General features: G+C 39.7%; 1 protein-coding gene across 1 annotated transcript in view; it reads left to right on the top strand.

The window, feature by feature from the left end:
* slit3 (slit homolog 3 (Drosophila)) overlaps positions 1-19623 on the top strand; it is a 247638-nt gene that overhangs the window by 122559 nt on the left and 105456 nt on the right. The window contains exon 5 of the mRNA XM_085283729.1: positions 7192-7263. Within this exon, the coding sequence (XP_085139855.1) occupies positions 7192-7263 (72 nt within the window). The remainder of the gene's footprint in view (positions 1-7191; positions 7264-19623) is intronic.

The following is a 19623-nucleotide window of genomic DNA, read 5'->3' as shown; positions in this document are numbered from 1 at the left end:
TGAACTGTGACTAAGTTAAATGGTATAAAGGACACCTTAGTAATTCAAATGTTTACAGATGGCATACGATATTAAATCACATGTGCAGTAAACACGGTAAGCACTGGAATACCTGCTGCATGACTTTGGTCTTACCCTACAGTAGAGTGCCTTAAAAAACAAGGGGAATATGAGCTAGCCAGCAGTCGATATTTATTACTCTCTTTATGGAACAATATTAAATGCAGTTACAGCCCCCAAGGGAGAGAAAAGGAGAGAGAGAAAGTGATATAGCTGGAAGAGGTGAAAAAGAAAGTGAGAGAAGAGGAAGAAGCAAAGGGAGAAGCGAAGAGGCTTGCGCTAACCATTGAAAGTCTCAGGTTTCAAAAAATAAATCGTGCCACTTCTGTCTTTCTACTCTCTCCTTTTCTTCCTCTCCCTCAATTTTCCACCTATTCTTCCCCCGTCTCTTTTTCATCCGTCCCCTGGAGCCAAGCCAAGGGTCAGTCCTCTTTCTTTTTGTCCGCTACACTCCTTCATCTTTTAATAAAAGACACACACAGATGCATATACATTGTTGCCCATCCACTCTCACGTGCCTGCTGTTTCATTCACACAGGGGCTCACAAATTCTAGCTGACACACAGACACACACCTTTGCTGCCCTTCTTGTCATCTCTGTCTAACTAAGACCTCCTGTGATGCCATCTGACACAAAGCCACATGAAATCAAACAAGTCTGCTTCTACTCCCATGTTATAGGTCAATAGTTCAGGGCTGAGTGGCCCTCACTCATATCTGGACGAGCCTGAGGGTGGATCCATCTAATATCTGGTGACTTCTGTTACACAGAGCAATGCAGGGGGAAATAGCTCAAGAAAAAGAACACTTTTTGATTTTTGTGTATGGGAACAAAAGATGGAAACGCTGTTGTTAATGCCAGTAATGTAGACTATTGTGTGTGTGTGTGTGGTTCTCTGTGTGCATCAAAGGGTTAAGAGTAATATCCGAAGTGGTAAAGGGTGACCTGGTGAGTGTTTCTTCTCACATGAATAATGGAACTTAATATGGAGGAGGTGATGGCTTGGAGCATACACACGCGTGCGCGCATGCACACACACTCACACTTCTACCCCAGGAGGATCTTGGTGTCATTCTCAATCCCTCCAGACTTTGAGGGGCCACAGAGAGTCACCATGCCCAGAGAGGGGAGGTCTTGGCTGGAAACTGCTAACTGAGAGTGGGGGGTCTGTGTAGTGAAAGAAAGGAGGTCTGGAAACATTTGGTCAAAATTCTATCAATTATACAGTACGTCAAGCGCCATAGCAAACACAGAATGGATAATGGAAGACTGTTTCTTCTGCTGATGCCCTTTGTTGTTGTTCTTTTGTTTTCTTTCTTTGTAGTCTACTTCGCCATTCATCTGCACCCACAGATACGAAAGTCAACATGCGTGAACTTTGGTGAACTTTGTATTGTTTGTCTTATCTCTATCCAGTATTTAGTATTTAGTATTTGTTTATTTATTGTCATTGTCAAGAACAATGAAATTGCGTTTGGGGCTTCCATACAACCCAAAAAAAAGAAGAAAATAATAAATACCCCTTAAAACCCAAGTGTACATATTTAACCCAGTGTGACTCCAATGCAATAAGACAATCCTTAGCAATAATGTTCGTAGAAATTCAGACAAAGACCTGAGAAACATGACAAAATACAACAATGCAACCCATTCAATATTATTGTACTGTGAGATATGATATCAGATATGATAGTTATCTATTTAAGAAAGGGGGGGGGGGCAGGAGGGGGAAGAGAATAAAGATATGATGCACCAATGCAGACCAGTTCATTGCTATTAAGAAGTTGGATATGGTTATTGTCCGTGAGAGGGGGGCAGAGAGTTCAGGAGCCTCACAGCCTGTGGATACAGGCTGTTGGCCAGTCTGGATGTTCTGGCCTGTATAGACCTGTACCTTCTCCCTGAGGGCAGCAGATGGAAAAGGTGGCGCGCAGGGTGATGTTGGTCCCGCAGGATACTGTGCACCCTCCTCAGACAGCGAGTGGGGAAGATATTACTGATCTCTGGCAGACTTGTTCCAATAATTCTGCCAGCTTCTTTCACCACCCGCTGGAGTGCTTGCTGATCGGCCTTGGTGCAGCTGGGGAACCACACTAGAAATCCATACGTCAGAACGCTGCTGATGGCACAGTTGTAGAAGTTCAACATCAGAGATCTGGGAATGTGTGCGCTCCGCAGTCTCCTCAGGTAGTAGAGGCGCTGTTGGGCCTTCCGTGCAACTGAGGTGATATGGTTGCCCCAGGACAGGTCCTCGGTCACAGTTACCCCCAAGAATTTAAAACTGCTCACCCTCTCCACCGCCTCACTGCCAATGAAGAGAGGCAGATGGTTGTTATGGCCCCTCTTCCGGAAATCTACAATGATCTCCTTGGTCTTTTTGGTGTTTAAGACCAAGTTATTGTCGTGGCACCATGACTCTAGTTGTTGCACCTCTGTCCTATAGTTTGTCTCATCATTGTTGGATATAAGTCCGAGCACTGTAGTGTCATCTGCAAACTTAACAATGAGATTGGATGCGCAGGAGGAAATACAGTCATGGGTGAAGAGAGTGTATAGCAGAGGGCTCAGAACACACCCCTGAGGGGCACCCGTGTTGACCACAAGGGTGGAAGAGGTGTTCTTCAAATCCTTCTCTTTCTCAAAGATATGCAGTTGTTTTCATAATCAGTATCACTGATATAATTTACAGAATTTGTCATCTTAATGAAACTGATGCATAATTCAAACAGCCATCCGTCTCTTTAATAGAATTCTTAGGAGACTAATCGCTCTCTGCCTCAAATGCTGTGGTATTGGAGGAGGACCAAAAAAAGAGGCTAAATCCAATAATTTAAATGTTGTCCAAACCATTCCACTTTCCAAATGAGGCCGCTATATGCTTGGGCTTTGTGAGTTTGTGCCTTTGTAGCTGGCCAATCAGTGAGTGTCCTTTTCAAGGGTCATAGGCCAATCTTCTGTTGATCATAGCCATGCTCTACTCAAAGGTTGGCAGGTATGACTCACACAGAGATGAGAGGAGGACAACCGTCTACATGATGGCATAACAGAGCTGTGGATCGTGAATGGCTTCAGATTTTAGGAATGCATTATGGGTAATTTTTAATAACTCTCAGTATAAGCTGTGTGAAATGGTAGAAAGAGGCATCTGCTTTATTACTGCAGAACTCTTTTTTCTTTCTTTTTAAACTAGGTGTCTTACTATAGGTTATTGGGGTCCGATGTGGATGCTTGATTTTAAGTAGATTTTGCATTGATTTGACTGGTTTTAAATGCATTAGTTTTGTTAAGTTATTTAATATTTTATTTAGTCTTTTTAAAGGTTAAAAAATAGTATGTAAATGTAATGCAATGCTGCAGCACTTACACTCCGAGATGATCGTCTATGATCATCACAATATCTGTGCTACCAGCAAATACAAAACCTCATTTAAAAGGTAATAGCAAAAATTATGTTTATTCACTGAATTGTGGCGTCAGTTTGTGTGTACGATTGTATTATCAGTATTTCAGCATAGTGTCAGTTCATTAATAAGCTGTGTGAGTTACTTCTTCATCGTGTTTCCTATACTCTCATTTATTCCCACCGCAAGGAATAATACATAGAGACCTGTTGGTGAAATCTGCTGGGGGTGTGGGGGGGTCATTTAGAAATATTGACGTATATTTAATTTTTGAGGTTTTTTACTGTTGAATTCCTCTGCTCTGTCCAGGTCTTGAAACATTATAATTCCAATCTGATGACTATCGTTATATTTTTTGCTTTTGTTTTCAGTGTTGCAGATTTTTTCCAATGTGTTAACTTTATTTTAAATAACACATTTTCACAATTAAGCTTTGAATTATTCCCTAAATTACATTATACTGTCAATCAAAGCATTTGCTTGCTTGGGTTTTTTTTGCCAGTCATGCCAGTGATCAAGCCTATTATCAGATTTCAGTTTGTCCAACCACAGCATATCTTAGCCATGCAACACACAGTTCACGTTTTGTTACCGCTTGAATAGCTTTGTGGTTGCTAAAATCATATTGTTCATCACTGCCTGCCAATATCAGAACAGTAAGAATTTGAAACCCAGCATATTTATAATGACAGAACCCCCAATTTGAGATTCTGGATTGGAATTTCTTCTTCTCTATGCTGCTTGCAAGATCATCTACCGTGACCAGTTTGGCAATGGGTCAGTGATGGTCTGGAGAAATCACGTTGGAGGGTCGCACACACCAGAGAGCCGCATTAACACAAGTTGGCGCAGACTTTGATTTCATGTTTTTTAACTTTGAATTTTGGTGTGAGTTTGAATCCAGCCCTCAAAGGATCGATGGTTTCCACTGACTCACATACATTGTGAAGTTTGTTACGTCATTGTGTTCACAACAAACTACACAATGTGTCTCAGCAAGAACTGTCAATTTGAATATTTCATTTTTAAATATCTGAATATGACAATTCTGAGCAGTGTAAAATCCCATTAAAATTTGCACATCACACACTGAATCCTGATTTACTTGCTAACATAAAACGTCGTATTTTTCTTCTCTCCAATAAAATGTTGATGAGGTGTCTGTCTTTTATTTTCAATTCACAAAATGTCACCAAAGCAGTGATGCAGCATGGCTAGTTAACAAAAAAAGAAAGAAAAAAAAAGCGACCCCTAAAATAATTTTCACAAACAGATGACCAGAACTCATCCATATAATGAAAACTTCATTCACAGTCTTGTCACTTATTAGTTTTATTATTTGGGCCTAAACCGTGCACTGCTGGAGCTGGTGTCAGTCACTCAGCTGGAGTCATAAAGGCCGGCAGAGAGACACACAGTCTCATAATAGGTTTTATTTGACTTGGATGGTTTTCCTTCTGTTAGAAGAAATAACAAATAAATATGGTGGGTAAACAAAACGATAAAAGATTTATTAGCCATGGAACTCATCTGATATGACTTTTTAATGCCTTTTCCTCCTTTATCTTGTTCTCATTCTCCTGCTTTCTTTTTGTTTTTATTCTTTGCTCTGTTTGTCAGCAGTCCACAGAGCGCAGGGCCATATGAGAGAGATGCAAATTAAAGAGATAAACAAGATAGATTTATGGATATTGTTAGATAGGTAGATGGATGGAGAGAGTGATAGATACTAGAGAATGATAGAGAATGTGAATGTGCAATACAAAGCAAGACTGATAACAGCTTTGCATTCTGCTTCCTATTTGCTCTGTCAATGTCAGTATGGGAACACCAAAGACGCAAAAGAAGAAGAAAATCTCTTTTCAGTAAAAAGGGAAAAAAACAAAACATGGCTATACCCAAAAAGTGTCAAAACCTTCAAAACAAGAAGTGTAAACACAAGGAATATTTTCTGGCTGTGCTGCACATTAAAATATCATAATACCATTCCTGCCTGTCAAATGTGTGCCGTTTCCCCCCCTGCTCTTTGTTACCACAAGTGCTGAGCAAAATTGCACATAAAAGCACACATTTTCTTTGCCTAAAGACTACACAATGCCAGGCACATACTTTTCCCATCAAGGCCTGCAGAGACAAAACAGGGAACACTCATCTCTTGTCAAACAAAAGGAATGAGCCAGAAAACACAAGGCTGAAAGGGAAACATCCAAAACGATGAAACCTTGTTAGTTTGAGGAAATGAGTTTTCTGTTTTCTGAGCACGGCTCGCCAATTAACATTCACGGCACTAATAAAAGTTGATTGGCTCTGGAATAATGCACAGCCAATTTTCTTCCTGTGTAGGCTACATGAATGCAAGTGTGAGTGTAAATTAGATAGCTTAAGCATATACGGCATGTATGTGAGCGTGGCATATTTCTTCCAAGATGTGCGTGTGTGTGTGGGCACATGTGTTTTATTGTCTGTGTGAAAACTGACAAGTACGAAGCAGTGTTCCTTAATTGTGTGACAAGAAAACATTATGAATGTGTTTGTCACATGCTGAGTGCTTATCTGTACGCATGTATTTATGTCTAAATCAAACATAAAGGTCCAGAGTTGTGCTGCTCTTTTGTGCTGCTTTGTTGTGATTTTCTAAGTGTATGTCGACTATCTAAAATACACAGCCATGTATTAATGTGCTGATTGGCTTTGTGTAGTATAGTATGATTATTCAACGCAGGCCTAGCTCGCAGCAATATAAGGCGATCAGCCGTGCGATATTTCATACCTTTCCTTTTCTCCCTGTAATCACGCTGTGCTTTCTGAAGTCTGATTACCTGCCAGGCCTTCTTCTTCCCCGCAAACAAAACTAATAGATTTAAGGCCGCTGAGTCATGTCAAAAATCATTTGGCTCTATTGAGCAGGAAGAGAAAAGAAACCGAGGGTGTTGCATGTAATCCCATGTTCACTGTGTGTTGAGAGAATGAGGAAGATGGAAATCCTTAAAGGGGAGAAAAAATAAATAAATCGCTTAATGACGGTAATAAAATGTGTGTGTGTGTTCTTCTGTTTCTCAGAAAAAATATGATTGCTTCATTTTAATGCCAGAGCAATGAGGCGCTGTCGGAGGGCTCCAGTAAAGGAGAAAAAAAGAAAGAAAAAAGTTCTACATTAAAAACATGTGAAACACACAGATGCAACACACACACACGCATGCGTCTTTTACTCTGATTCTCTCTTCATAGTTTCTCATTCTTTCCTTGCATTGCCTCTTCATTAATCTCACACACACACACACACACACACACACACACACACACACACACACACACACACACACACACACACACACAGACACACACACATTCTTCAAGGCAGCAGATGGACTCGTGCCAGCCATATTTCTTATAGTTCCTTTTGTCTTTGAAGCTCTTTGGACCAAATTGTTCCACTGATCATAAATGTCATATCATCCTTTCTCTCACTCGTCCCCTCTCTCCATCTCTTTGTCCTTCTGTGCCTTTGTTCTGTAATTGGGTGTGTGTGTGTGTGTCTGTGTGTGTGTGTGTGAGTGTGTGTGTAGCTGTATGTGCGTTAGATCAAATGGTTGTGGCTTTGTTTATCATTTGACTCCTATCTTAAGTGTATACCTCAACTAATGCCACTTCTTCGGTCACTCTCTCTCTCTTTCTCCCGTTCTCCCTGTCTGTCTCTCATCCTCTTGTCTTCCTCTTCCCTCTCTGCAGAGACCTCAGTGAAAACCAGATCCAGGCAGTTCCAAGAAAGGCTTTCAGAGGGATCACCGGTGTCAAGAACCTGTAAGCACAATTATTATAATTCTCTTTTTCATCTTCTCCTCTCCACTACCTATCACATGTGTATCGTATATTACTGCATCCGGAAATGTTCATAAATGCCTAAACATTTTTGCATTTTCTCTGGGATTATTACACAATCATGAAGCATAAAATCACATTTAGACTTCATCCATTTAATTGCTCCTGTGTTTATATATTCAACTTCATTAAATGTGAACAAAATACAACTTTAATAAAAACAGGATGTTCATAGTTCATATAACAGATTGTTTGTGTTTACTATATGCTAGCATCAGATGAGTTTAAGTTAAATCCAGTAAGCTGCATGAATGGATTTCTTTTTAAATCACTTGTACTATAATGAAGATGCGTATGGTGTTTGAATTTTACTGCATAGCTACAATAAAACAATGTCATTCCTACTTAAAAGAGCTAATAATTAAAAATAGTTATTCCTTAAGGATGGTTCATCACCTCCTTTAACTCTTTGATAACTGGAAAGACTTGATAGGATTTTAGCTGCTTCACCTTTTAGGATCTTCTTTTTCATATTTTTCAGTTTGTAATCTTTTAAATGTTTCTAAAGATGACATCTCAGGACGATAGGCAGGCCACTTGTGCACTCTATCTTTGGCAATGTCTTGCTGATATAAGCAATGGCTTTTCTGTAAATTATGTCATATGCATGTGTGTTTTTATTACTGTAAAAACAGTGTATAGTTTTGTTTGGCACAGATGTGCCAGTCATCCATGCCTTGTGTAATGGCCTGTCACTCTATCAGGGATGCAGGCTAAACTGTGGGCTGATAAAAGCTTTAGCCTTGTTGATGAAGCTCCCATATCTCCACTTCAGCAAGAGTTTAAACTTGTTGATGCATCAACACACTGAATTCCCTGACAGTAGTTTTTAGAAGTCTGCATTTAGTTTCACTATAGAATCAAGTCTGTTTTGAGTGGATTGCCAATCGAGGGTCCCAGGGTACACCTGTTCTGTATTGGTTTTCACACTTTCCCTTGTGTACAGAGTAGGGCTGCCACGATTAGTCGACTAGTCACGATTACGTCGCCCTATCAAAATCGAACGACGACTAATTTAATAGTCGACGCGTCGTTTGAAGCTTTGTAAGATCACAAAAGATGCAGGAATAAGTAGCAGGATTTAAGAGTGTAATAACGGACTGAAACAGAAGATGGCAGCACTGCATGTACAAGGATGTCAGCTGCCGTTAAACCCCGAAGAAGAAGAAGAAGAAGAAACTGTGTCCCAGAATTCATAGCGCAGCCCAGCTCAGTTTCCAACAATGGCAGCAGCTAGTTAGTTTTAATATTACTCTTATTATTCTTTCTGGGTCACAAAATAAACGTTTAACATATTTTCAGGCGAGAATGTAGCTGTGTAAACCTCAAATATCTGCTCAGTTTATCAAGACACCACATATTTTCAAAAGCGCTCCGACGTTTTCGGAGACGTCTGTTACCCACTAGCTCGATAGCTAGCCGGGGGCAAGGCTAACTAGAGCCGTGAGAACACCGGACTCCCGGCAAATCGTTTTCAAACCCACCGCCGTCTTTCGCTACTCGAGTTAAATATATATAAGTCACTTAGATAACTTAAAAATGTTATTGTTTGGCTTTTTTCAGTATTTTATTTGTTCCTGAGTAAATCGGTTTGGCTGAGATTAAAGTTATAGTTTTTACACAGCTGAATAAACATCAAGCAAACAACTGATTATCAGAAGTGTGAGATGCTCCAGAATATACTCTGGTGTCCCGTTATATTTTAGATAGCAAGGAGTTTATTAAACTTCACCGAAACAATCTGCAAATTTCATTAAAATTTAATAAACTATCATCTTGTCTTTATTTTTAGTTAGCACAAACCTGAAACACTTAAAGCTGTAAGCTAATGATAGTTATATAAGAGCAGATGCTGCTGGTGCAATAAGCTGCACGGATGCATGATCTGATTAGTCGACTAATCGCAAAAATAATCGGTGACTAGTCGACTATCAAAATAATCGTTTGTGGCAGCCCTAGTACAGAGATTTCTTACAATAATAATATTTACCTTAGATTTAAATCCCCAATTTCTTTGCAATTTTATGTTGAGAAATGCAGTCCAAAGCATTACATTCTACGTATGTGGTTTTTATATTTGAAACAGAATCAGAAACTTGTACCTCCTACTCCGTACACCTGCTACAACCTGCTTCTCTGCTGCCCTTCCTCTCTCCTTCATTCTCTTTTTTTTCTTGCCTGGTCCCATATTCCTTCTTTTCTTACTGTTAAATCAGCTTGTCTCCCTTACCACTCTTCCTGTCCACAAAGGTTTTGTCCTCAAATCAAATGCTCAATATCCCCCTGTCAAATATTCACGATCTCCTAATCACCAATAGTGAGATCAATACGCTTCCCAATCAATGCTTCCCATCAATAATAGCTGATCAATGGCGCCTCTAAACTACCAGACAGGCTCTTGTGGAAATGTTCTAAATGAGAAAGGATTCAGGAAAACATTAGATAGAAAAAAAAAATAGAAATTTGGTTCTGCAGGACACTTCAGCTTTATGAAAAACAGGCGACAATAAAAGTTGATGTTGCTGCGGAAATCATTAGATTAGGCCAACAAATCTTCTCTGTGTAAATTGAAGTTTGCTGCCATGTTTCATCACACATCTGACATGACAGAGGAGATGAAGAGAGGAAGAGACGGAAACACATAGCAACACATAATAACTACAAGCTATGAAAAGATAAAAAGCCATTCTTTGGCGATTCTTATTTCGCTACCATAGATGCTGACTGACAGGCGAAAGGAAAAGTGTATTCCTGGGGCTAATGAGATGGAAAGAATTAAATCTAAATAACCACATGTTTTCTCTGCATATTTCACTTGTGCAAATAGTGCAGGTAAAGTGTGTAAATGAAAAAGATGCAAATGTTTCCGAAACAGATTTTAACTTGAAAGTAATGAACCATAATCGCTTCGGTGATGCAAAGGTGGATCATATTTGATTGCTCGCCAGTTGTATCTCTCATATATATCCTCTGAACTACCGCTAATGAAGATAAGTGAAAACACATCACCACGTGGTTCAATTATTTCATTTCATTCATCTGATGACGGGCGTATTATGGGCTCTAAAGCCCCACAACAGCTGCTAAATGGACCTTGAAGTGAGATTTATTTTCTCCACTGCTGCTGAAATGTCGCGAATGAACTTTGAAGTTCTGTTTTAACTCAACTCAGACAAGATGAACATTAATAGGACAATTACAGATGAAAACATTATCAAACACCCTAAAACAGCTACTAAATGAACCTTACTGGTGAAACTGTTTTCTTAACCATAAACATGCTGTTTCATTAGATCATTAACAAGTGCTGATAATCGACATTCAAACATTTACCTTCAGCTATCGCTTTAGCTGTCCTTTTCACATGAGGGTTTTGTATGTCAAATGAATGTATAGTTGTGGGCTGTTATATTCATCAAAGCATTTCAACCCATGAGTAAAATCACAAGTTAGTGAGGCTTGGACAGCAGAGAGAATTACAAGTGTTTGAATTTTTTTCAGTAGCTCTGTATAACAGACCAAATATGAATCTGTCATCCCAAAATGGGAATGCGCGTATCCGTGAATTAAGATCTAAGTTATGCGCTTTTTGTACTCTTTCAGTGGGCAATCTGTGAGTTGATTAATATGCATCTTGCCATAGATCGGTAATTCAAAGTTAGGCTACAGGCAAATGTGCTCCTCTGCTTAGTTTCCTCTCCCAAATGTGATGTAAGTTCAATGTGGCCGCCAAAGTCCACAGGAGCTTATTACTCTTAAGTTAAATGGGCCTGAAACTGTCTATACTCTGTACTCTGCAGTGTGTGTGTGTGTGTGTGTGAGCATGTAAGTGAGCAAGTGTCAGTTCCCATGGCTTAGCTCCAAACCTTTGAGTTCAGGTTGGCCTGTGATCATCTAATCCACTCTCGCTTCTCAATCCAAGCTAAATGTTACACATCACCTTACCTCTTTCACCTTAGACTCACTTTCACAACCATTTGAAGATCAGTGGCAGAAAGAAAACAACTCCTCCATCCCTTAGCTGTGACCATTTTTATATTAATGTTTTTAAGCTGGACTTCAAATCCACCAAAGATGTGCTGAAAAGGGGGAAAGCTCTTTCCTGGCATCTCACACGTGCACCTGAGTGCTCCCCAGTATAGCCACAGTCTGTCCCACTGGAGCAACATGCACAGTTGCAATCCAATATGAAAATAGAGAAGCCGTACATGCTCCGTTTACATTTGGAGCTTCATTTTCTACCAAAGCTATAATGTCACATAAATCACAATGGATTATAAATTGCCTCAGCCCCTTTTAAAATGTTTTTAACTAAATAGCTTTGAGCTACAAGGTGAATCCTTTTTTCATTCTTCTTCTTCAGTCAAACTTACGGCCGACTCAGCTGTGCCAGGATCATTCATTTCTTCCGTCTCCTTTTTTTTGACATCTTATAACACCTCCTCCTCCTCCCTGTTTTTTTAATCTTTCTTTCTCTAGTTTATCCTCCCATCGCTGCCACCTCTTTTATGCTCAGTCCACGACTTCCTTCTCCCCCTCTCATAATTTCCCCCTTTTCTCTATCTTTCTATCCTTTTTCTCTTTTCTCTATCATTCTTTATTTTCATTTATTCTACTCTTCAGCTGCAGCGCTTCCCATCGTCATTCTATCCTCTTCGCTTTCTCCAAAAGTTTTCAGTCTCCAACTTATTCCAATTAGTCACCTCCCTAAATTCCCTCCCTCCCTCTTTTACAGTGTTTCCCTCTCTACTCTCCCTTCTATCCTTCCATCCCTCCCTCCATTAGACAAGGTGACTCCTGCAGTAAAAGGCTGCAGCCCTCCATTATACCACGGAGTAAAAAAACCTTCATGACATTCTGTCCCTGGTGGACACAGCATTGATTTTCTCATGTCTCTCTCTCCCGCTCTCACTATGTAGCCAGCTCTCCCTGGCTCTCACCCTATCCTCTGCCTCTTTCAATCTCAGTCCATGTCTTCCCATCTTTTTTGTCTCACTCTGTTTCTCAGAGGGTAGGGTCTCTATCTTTCTCTTCTGGTTCTTCTCTTTCAAGCGGCCCAGTGGCAACCATAGCATTGTCATTTATTGAACTGTTTCCTTTACATACAGGCACAACACACACATACACAGGCACGTATACCATGCACACATAGACACAACAGCCCTTTCGACCCCACTATCACATGACTAATTTGCTGAAACAGCCAAGAACCTGGCAAATGTGATTACTACAGTCTTACGCTAACCTAAGGAGACAGGCTCTGTGCTAGTCCTCTGTGTATAGACGTTTGAGTGTATATGTGTGATCGCTCCTATACTTTGTGCTGACAGAGAGTCTTGTCATTCCCTTAAATCTTACCTGTCAGTCAAACTAGAAATGATAAGGGTATTTTTCAAGTTTGGACACATCTGAACACTGTGTCAAAATTTGTGTATTGTGTCCTGGGTTTGTATGTAGTAATATACTATCATATCTAAAGATTTTGTTTAAATGAATTCTTGTCATGTTAACCTGTTCATGAGCATCTTTGGCACTGAACATTTGCGCCTTCATATGTACAATCAGCTACTGTAATGCTTATTAACTATGTTCTGTATACATTTAGTGTGTATGTAATGTGCGCTACTTTTGTTGGGAGGCATTTCGCTGTAGTTTAGAGCAGCGGTCCCCAACCTTTTTTGCGTCACGGACCGATTTATGCCCGACATTATTTTCACGGACCGGCCTTTAAGGTGTCACGGATAAATACAACAAAATAAAACTAGTACCGGTACCGAAAAAAAGAAGATTTATTCATAACACGCGTGACAAGACACAGGGAAACAGAGTTAACGATAAAAACGATAACAAAATAACGCTGAAAACCGATAAAAACCCTGAAAACCAGACATTTCACACCTGAGCCTCAACTCTCGCCGCCCGGTACCAAACGACTCACGGACCGGTACCGGTCCGAGGCCCGGGGGTTGGGGACTGCTGGTTTAGATTACAAAGACACATAGACCATCAGATAAAATACAGCTGTTTCATATGCCCTGACATTACACCTCAGTGCCCACACAGACATGCCTCTTTATCTTTTGCAGCCATCAAGTCCTCATATTGTACCTTGTTTTCCATCTGCCTGCTTTCTCACTATCCTACCCGTTTTTTTATTGTGATAAAATTTAATTCATTTTACCCGCTGGGTCCACCTATGCTCACTATCTACACATTCATAGTACCATCCAGGTGCTTTGGAAGAATGTATTCAGAGAGTAGAATATGCCATTTTTCAGCAAAATACAAAAGTATACAGTATTTCAGTGTAAGAATAAAAAAAAAGAAGTCCTTTCATGGCCTCCTTTGTTTTTTTCCCCTGTAAAACATCTCCATGCTTCATGCTTCCCTACCCACAATGCAGTGCAAGATAGCCGTTTGTTTGAATTATGACTACACTGCCTTGGAGAGAGGTGAGAACATTGTGTCGTTTACGTGCATGTGCACACACACCAGTATCATAGTGTGTCTCCGCCAGTGCAGATGTTTACTTTCAACTTGTTTACCACATCCAACAATGGACAGCTGGAGCCAAGCATGAAAATATACAAAAAAAAGACTAATAATGGTCTTCCCTTAAATCAAAGTGCCGCAAGAGAAAGTAGGATGGAGACACGACAGCCAGCTTTCTGACAGGGTTTACTCAGATTCCCATGATTCTTGGCTTGAACCCAGCCCCCACTACACATGTCCTTAAATGGCAGGATGTGGCTAATTCATTAAAGGTCATGATCAGCAGAGACAGTAGGTTGATGGAGGGATGAGTTAGAAAATGTCAATTGTTTTGTCTGAATGCAAAAGGATTTACATGGCTAGACTGCATTCACCTAAAAGTCCTTTTTTTTCATTTTAATGATAGGATTTGTAATTTAGTTTTGATGGTAAATTGACCTAAAATCACATACAAGGAAACACAGTAAAGTACGATCAGTTTTAAAATACATCAAGAAATTAGATTTCTGGCTTTCCGGAATATTTTTTTTCTTTTTTTTAAAATGCACTTCAAGCTAATTTTATTTTATATTCAGTTAATCTATATTAGTATGCAGCAGCAACAACAACAACAACAACAATAATAACAATAATAATAATAATAATAATAAAGAGAAACTTTAATGGAAGCTCGTTGATGTCCTTGATTGCATCTTTTTGTGGAAAAAGCTGGACAATAAAACCATAATTTATTCCTGTACCCTTGAACATTACTAAAAGCAGACTTATCATTAGCAAGTCAAATCCTACCCTGAATTGTTCAAATCTAAATGGACATTAAATGCAAATATCATTCACTTTAAATGATACAAAAGGCTTTTAATTACCTGTTTCAAAAGATGTCCACCAGCATTGGTACCTATGTGACCGACTATAAGTCCAACCAACCTAATAACCAACTATTAGTCGTTACAAACACACACTCCTCTAAAATAGCTTTTTTCTCCATTTTAAATTAGATTTTTGTTCACCTACAGGTGTTTCCGATACACAGCCTAATCTATATGAAGTCCCTGCGAGTCAGAGAAAGGTAACTAAAAGTAAATGTAATCCTTAGTTTCCTTAGTGAATGATTGTCTGCGTTAGTGCTGCGATGAAATGCCTCTTGCCCCTGTCCATATCCTTTGATTGGGCAAGCAGTTAGGAAAATGGATGGATGAAAGCTTTTAAGAAGTGCAATCATTCCTTTTTCAAACACTTAATGAGGGAGGAAAAATAGATGCAGGAACCAGTAGTCAAAATTCCAGCAACACTTGGGAGTATATACGAAAACCTTATTGGTAGATCGTGCCATGTATATACTTACAGATCAACCAGTGACACCTCAGAACACTCAACGTGATTGTTTAAAGTGTCTTATAATAGAAAGCAATAACAAATTAATCTATTTTTTCCATTGCCTGCTATTCGTGTCCATCACTATTCATTGTCTACTTACTTTACCAACAAAGACAACAAATGTTTGAAGTTTTTGATTGCCAATAATTTAAAGTTTTGATGACTCATTATTTCTTAAAATTCATGGGGTGAAAACACAGTTATGGTCCTCCTTCCTTCCTATCTTCCATCCTTTTATTAATTACTCAGGTAGTAGTGGTTGCTCACTGATGATTTCATGCAGAGACAGCATGTCCGTGTATGTCCATGTGTGCTTACCTCTGCTCCAGATGGTAGCAGAGGGAAGCTTTGAATCAGTCTGCCAATAGGCCTTATGATAGACATGATTAAACACACTAACTAATTATATGGAAGGAAATTAAATTTTGGACCCCTGTTCTATCTCCTGTAACAAACATCCATGACCGGAACACACGGGGTTTCAGAAGACAACACAATGGTACAGATATAGAGCGCGCACATGGATACACAAACTTGCCCTTACCCCGGACTGATACCAATCATGTCACCATTAATCAAGGTGCTTGGTGTAAAAAGCTGTCAGAGGAATCCAATTACATTATAGATGATGAAATTGTTTTTTGTGGCTGAAGATGGAAGCTCAAAGACAGCTGCCAGTGTAGAAACAAGTATCTGTTCTCCGTTTTGCGGAAAAGCAGAGTTGTAAAGTTTCTGGAGGAGAGCAGTGAAAAAGTAATCAAAAAGAGAAATATCTGAAGATATTTCAGCAAGTGTCTAAGAGTCTTTGTCAGCTCTATTAAGGGATGAGAATCCCCTACCCATAATGCTTGTGAGCCATTTTATGTATGTATCTATTTACTTACTTACTTTTTTGGCTTCTAGTGTAGCCACTGGGTATTCAATTCAAGACACCAAAGACGACCGTAAGATTGACACTACCTGAAAATGCAAACCAAATTGTGGTTAACTGTCATTTCCAATGTAAAAGTGATTAATATGACATGGGGAGTAGCCTAACATACAGCTCAGGTCAATGCCAGATAAAAATGAATTCCTTGAAGGGCAAGGAACACAATTTCTCTAAGTAACATGTCCTGTCCAGTCCAGCAAGCAGAATCATGGATAAATGCTTTGTTGTACTAAACACATTTGCTTTTCCAAAATGTGGGTATTTTGCCCAAGTGGACGGGGTGATGAAGGCCAGGATGGCAAAAGATAGGAGAAGAATTTGGAGGAAGGGGGATGGTGGGAAAAGTTGAGGATTAAGCCAACAGGTTTGGTGAAATTTAGGGCAACCAAAACTAATTATTAGGGAAGTATTTGGTTAGGATTGAGGGTTAGAAATACTGTAAATACTGTTTTGATACTCAGAATATACAATCATTAAACTAATTTTTATATCTCTTTGAGACCGTCTGAAGGCTCAGAAAAGTATGTTTTCTTCTTGCATGGAAAATCTACTGAAGATAATAACAACTTTTCTTTTATTCCATAGATTTCTGGACTTGTCTTTAATTCTGTCATAGAAGAGGTCAAGTGCAAGAATACAAATCTTTGATTAATTTTGCAATTAGAATAACTGAGTAAGCCAAGGGTTGTCCAACTCTAGGCCAACTCAAGGGCCGATGTCCTGCAGGTTTTAGATCTCACCCTGGGTCAACACACCTGAATCAAATGATTAGTTCATTACCAGGCCTCTGGAGAACTTCAAGACATGTTGAGGTCATTTAGCCATTTGAATAAGCTGTGTTGGATCAAGGACACATCTAAAACCTGCCGGACACCGGCCCTCGAGGCCTGGAGTTGGACACCCTTTTATTGCTTTTAGGTTTTGCAAAAATTAAACAAAGCATATAATCTATAGTTAAAGTTTCCACCAAGGTTGATTTAAAGTTCCACTAGCCCAGATCCTTACACAACATTTATTTGTGTTATTCTAGACCACAGGTGTCGAACTCCAGGAGGCCTAGAGTTTGACACCCCTCTTCTAGACTGTAGAATTAGCACTGAAAGCAAACTAACAGCTTAAAATTTAACCAGCAACCAAGAACTGTTACATTTAGAAGTGAAGTGTTTTTACGAAATGTTTCATGGGTATTCTTTTCATTTGCCAGTGTAAATGAAAAGGTAGCTTTGGAAAGATGACGTTTAGCAGCTAGACATATTTGCACTTTAAGGTGAAGGCTGAACTGGACCCCTGTACTGTGATGTCAGGCTAACAAGACACCAATATTGGCTGATTCACCTAGGCTCCAAATTATCTTCATTTTTTTATATTTTACATTATTTGTAAAATATAAACAAATGATACCAGTTAAATTAAGCTATAGCTTAATATAACTGGTAGCCTTTGTTAAGTTACAGGAGCCCAGGCTAGAACAGCAGGTGTGGGATGGAAAGTTCCTTCAGACACCACATGAGTTGCCATTCTTCACACATAGATTTCGATGTATGAATAGAATGACAAAGACCCTAATTTGTTGTTGGTTGTCTGTCTCTACACTTTATTCCTCGACATTAAAAGAACAGTGCCGTGAATAAAAAGCCTGTAATAACTAGCCAACTTTAGCGGTGCCATGCATCTCCATATGGCTGTTTAGGCTGTGCGCCATTCTTCCTTCCCCCCAAAATACATGCCTTTTAATTACATAAAGCAGAAAACATGGCACAACCATATGCTGATGATCCCCAGACTCACTATATTTTAGACTCAGTCATTTAACAGATGCTTACACTTGCGGCTCTCATCCAACAAGTGGGCAACAAAGAAAAAAAATAGCTTCAAGACATGACTTATGACAAGAGCACAAACCCAGACTATTCTTTTATGTACGCTTTCATATACCATCATTGTTTAGTGCTCCATATTGTTGATCCTGTCCAATCTTTACAGATTGTGCTCAGTTAATGAAGTGCCACAATGGCTAGGAGCTAGAACTTAACACTAAATCACCTTTAAGATATGATTGCATTGCTTCAAAGAAAATCCAGGCATCTCATCACTCTATGGAAGTCTTTGGAGGGTTGAAAATAATTATGCTGTGATCCAAACCTGGCCTGTGGGTATGGATTGGTTTGATATTTTCTCTATTTACTCCAAATCAAAACCATGCCAATTGTTAACCACTAGTAGCTGGTCAATACCAGGTAGAAGCTTGAAGAATACGTTTACTACACTGTGCCGTCAACTCATTTCTGTGACCCTGCTGCACATGTCAGCGCCGCCTCAGAGAGTATAATGATCAAGCAATGAAAAATTACAGTGAACTTTATATGGTAGCTTTCTGAAGCCTTGTCTCAATAGAAATATTTCTGAGTTTGCTTTGCATGTTCTTGTATAAAGAGCTGTGATAAGATAATGACTCTCTACTACTGCTATGTGCTCTAAAACATTTAGTTTGTACATTTATCTTGCCTGAAGATGGTGCATCTGGGCCCGTCTCTGGCCAGCTGCCTGTTGTTGATAAGCGGACATACAGAATATTGAGGTGTACCTGTGGTGCACTGTAGTGAATACAATTTTCAGATACTCCGAGGACTTATATGTCTCTAAAATCTTTTACACAGACTTGCACTGTGGACATGTATATACAAAAACAAACAAAAATGAAATTCTGATGTGATTTCTGCTGCCCTACAGAAAGAGAGAAAACTACAGCTGCCTTTTTGGGATGCACCTTCCTCGTGGTTAAAAGCTGACTTGACTGATTTAACGGGTGTTGCAGTGTGCCAAGCAGACACCAAGGCAAACACAGAAGGGAAAAAAATAAATTAAAAAGCTTGATGAAAGAAAACAGGGAGACGAAATTGATTAGAGATGGGTAGATGAAGAGCGAAAGGGAAAAAGTGAAGGGGGAATAAAAGACAAGATGAGAGAAAAACATGGATTGTGAATTGGGAGAGATGAAAAGTGGAGAAGACTGATCCAAAACAAGAGGAGAGAAACGAACATAAGATGGTCGAAGTCAAAGAAAAAGTGATTAGCAATGGAGGAATCCAGCGGAAGGGAGATTGGGGAAGAGAAGAAGACAAAAGATTAAGGTGTAGTCATAATAATGGATTGGATTTATATAGCGCTTTTCAAGGAACCCAAAGCGCTTTACAATGCCACTATTCATTCACTCTCACACACTGGTGGAGGCAGCTACGGTTGTAGCCACAGCTGCCCTGGGGCAGACTGACAGAAGCGAGGCTGCCATATCGCGCCATCGGCCCCTCTGGCCAACACCAGCAGGGTAAAGTGTCTTGCCCAAGGACACAACAACCAGGACAGAGAGCCCGGGAATCAAACCGGCGACCTTCCGGTTACAGATGCACTTCCCAACCCCCTGAGCCACGGTTGCCCCACAGTTGTAGTGGCTCAAGAGCAGACAATAAATAGTTTCATAGTGT

The sequence above is a fragment of the Mchenga conophoros genome, linkage group LG2, assembly GCF_057382185.1.
Source record: "Mchenga conophoros isolate Kocher_MC1m ecotype Shallow Benthic linkage group LG2, M_conophoros_male_GT1.1, whole genome shotgun sequence".
Taxonomy (NCBI): domain Eukaryota; kingdom Metazoa; phylum Chordata; class Actinopteri; order Cichliformes; family Cichlidae; genus Mchenga; species Mchenga conophoros.
This window is presented reverse-complemented; position numbering and strand designations above follow the sequence as displayed.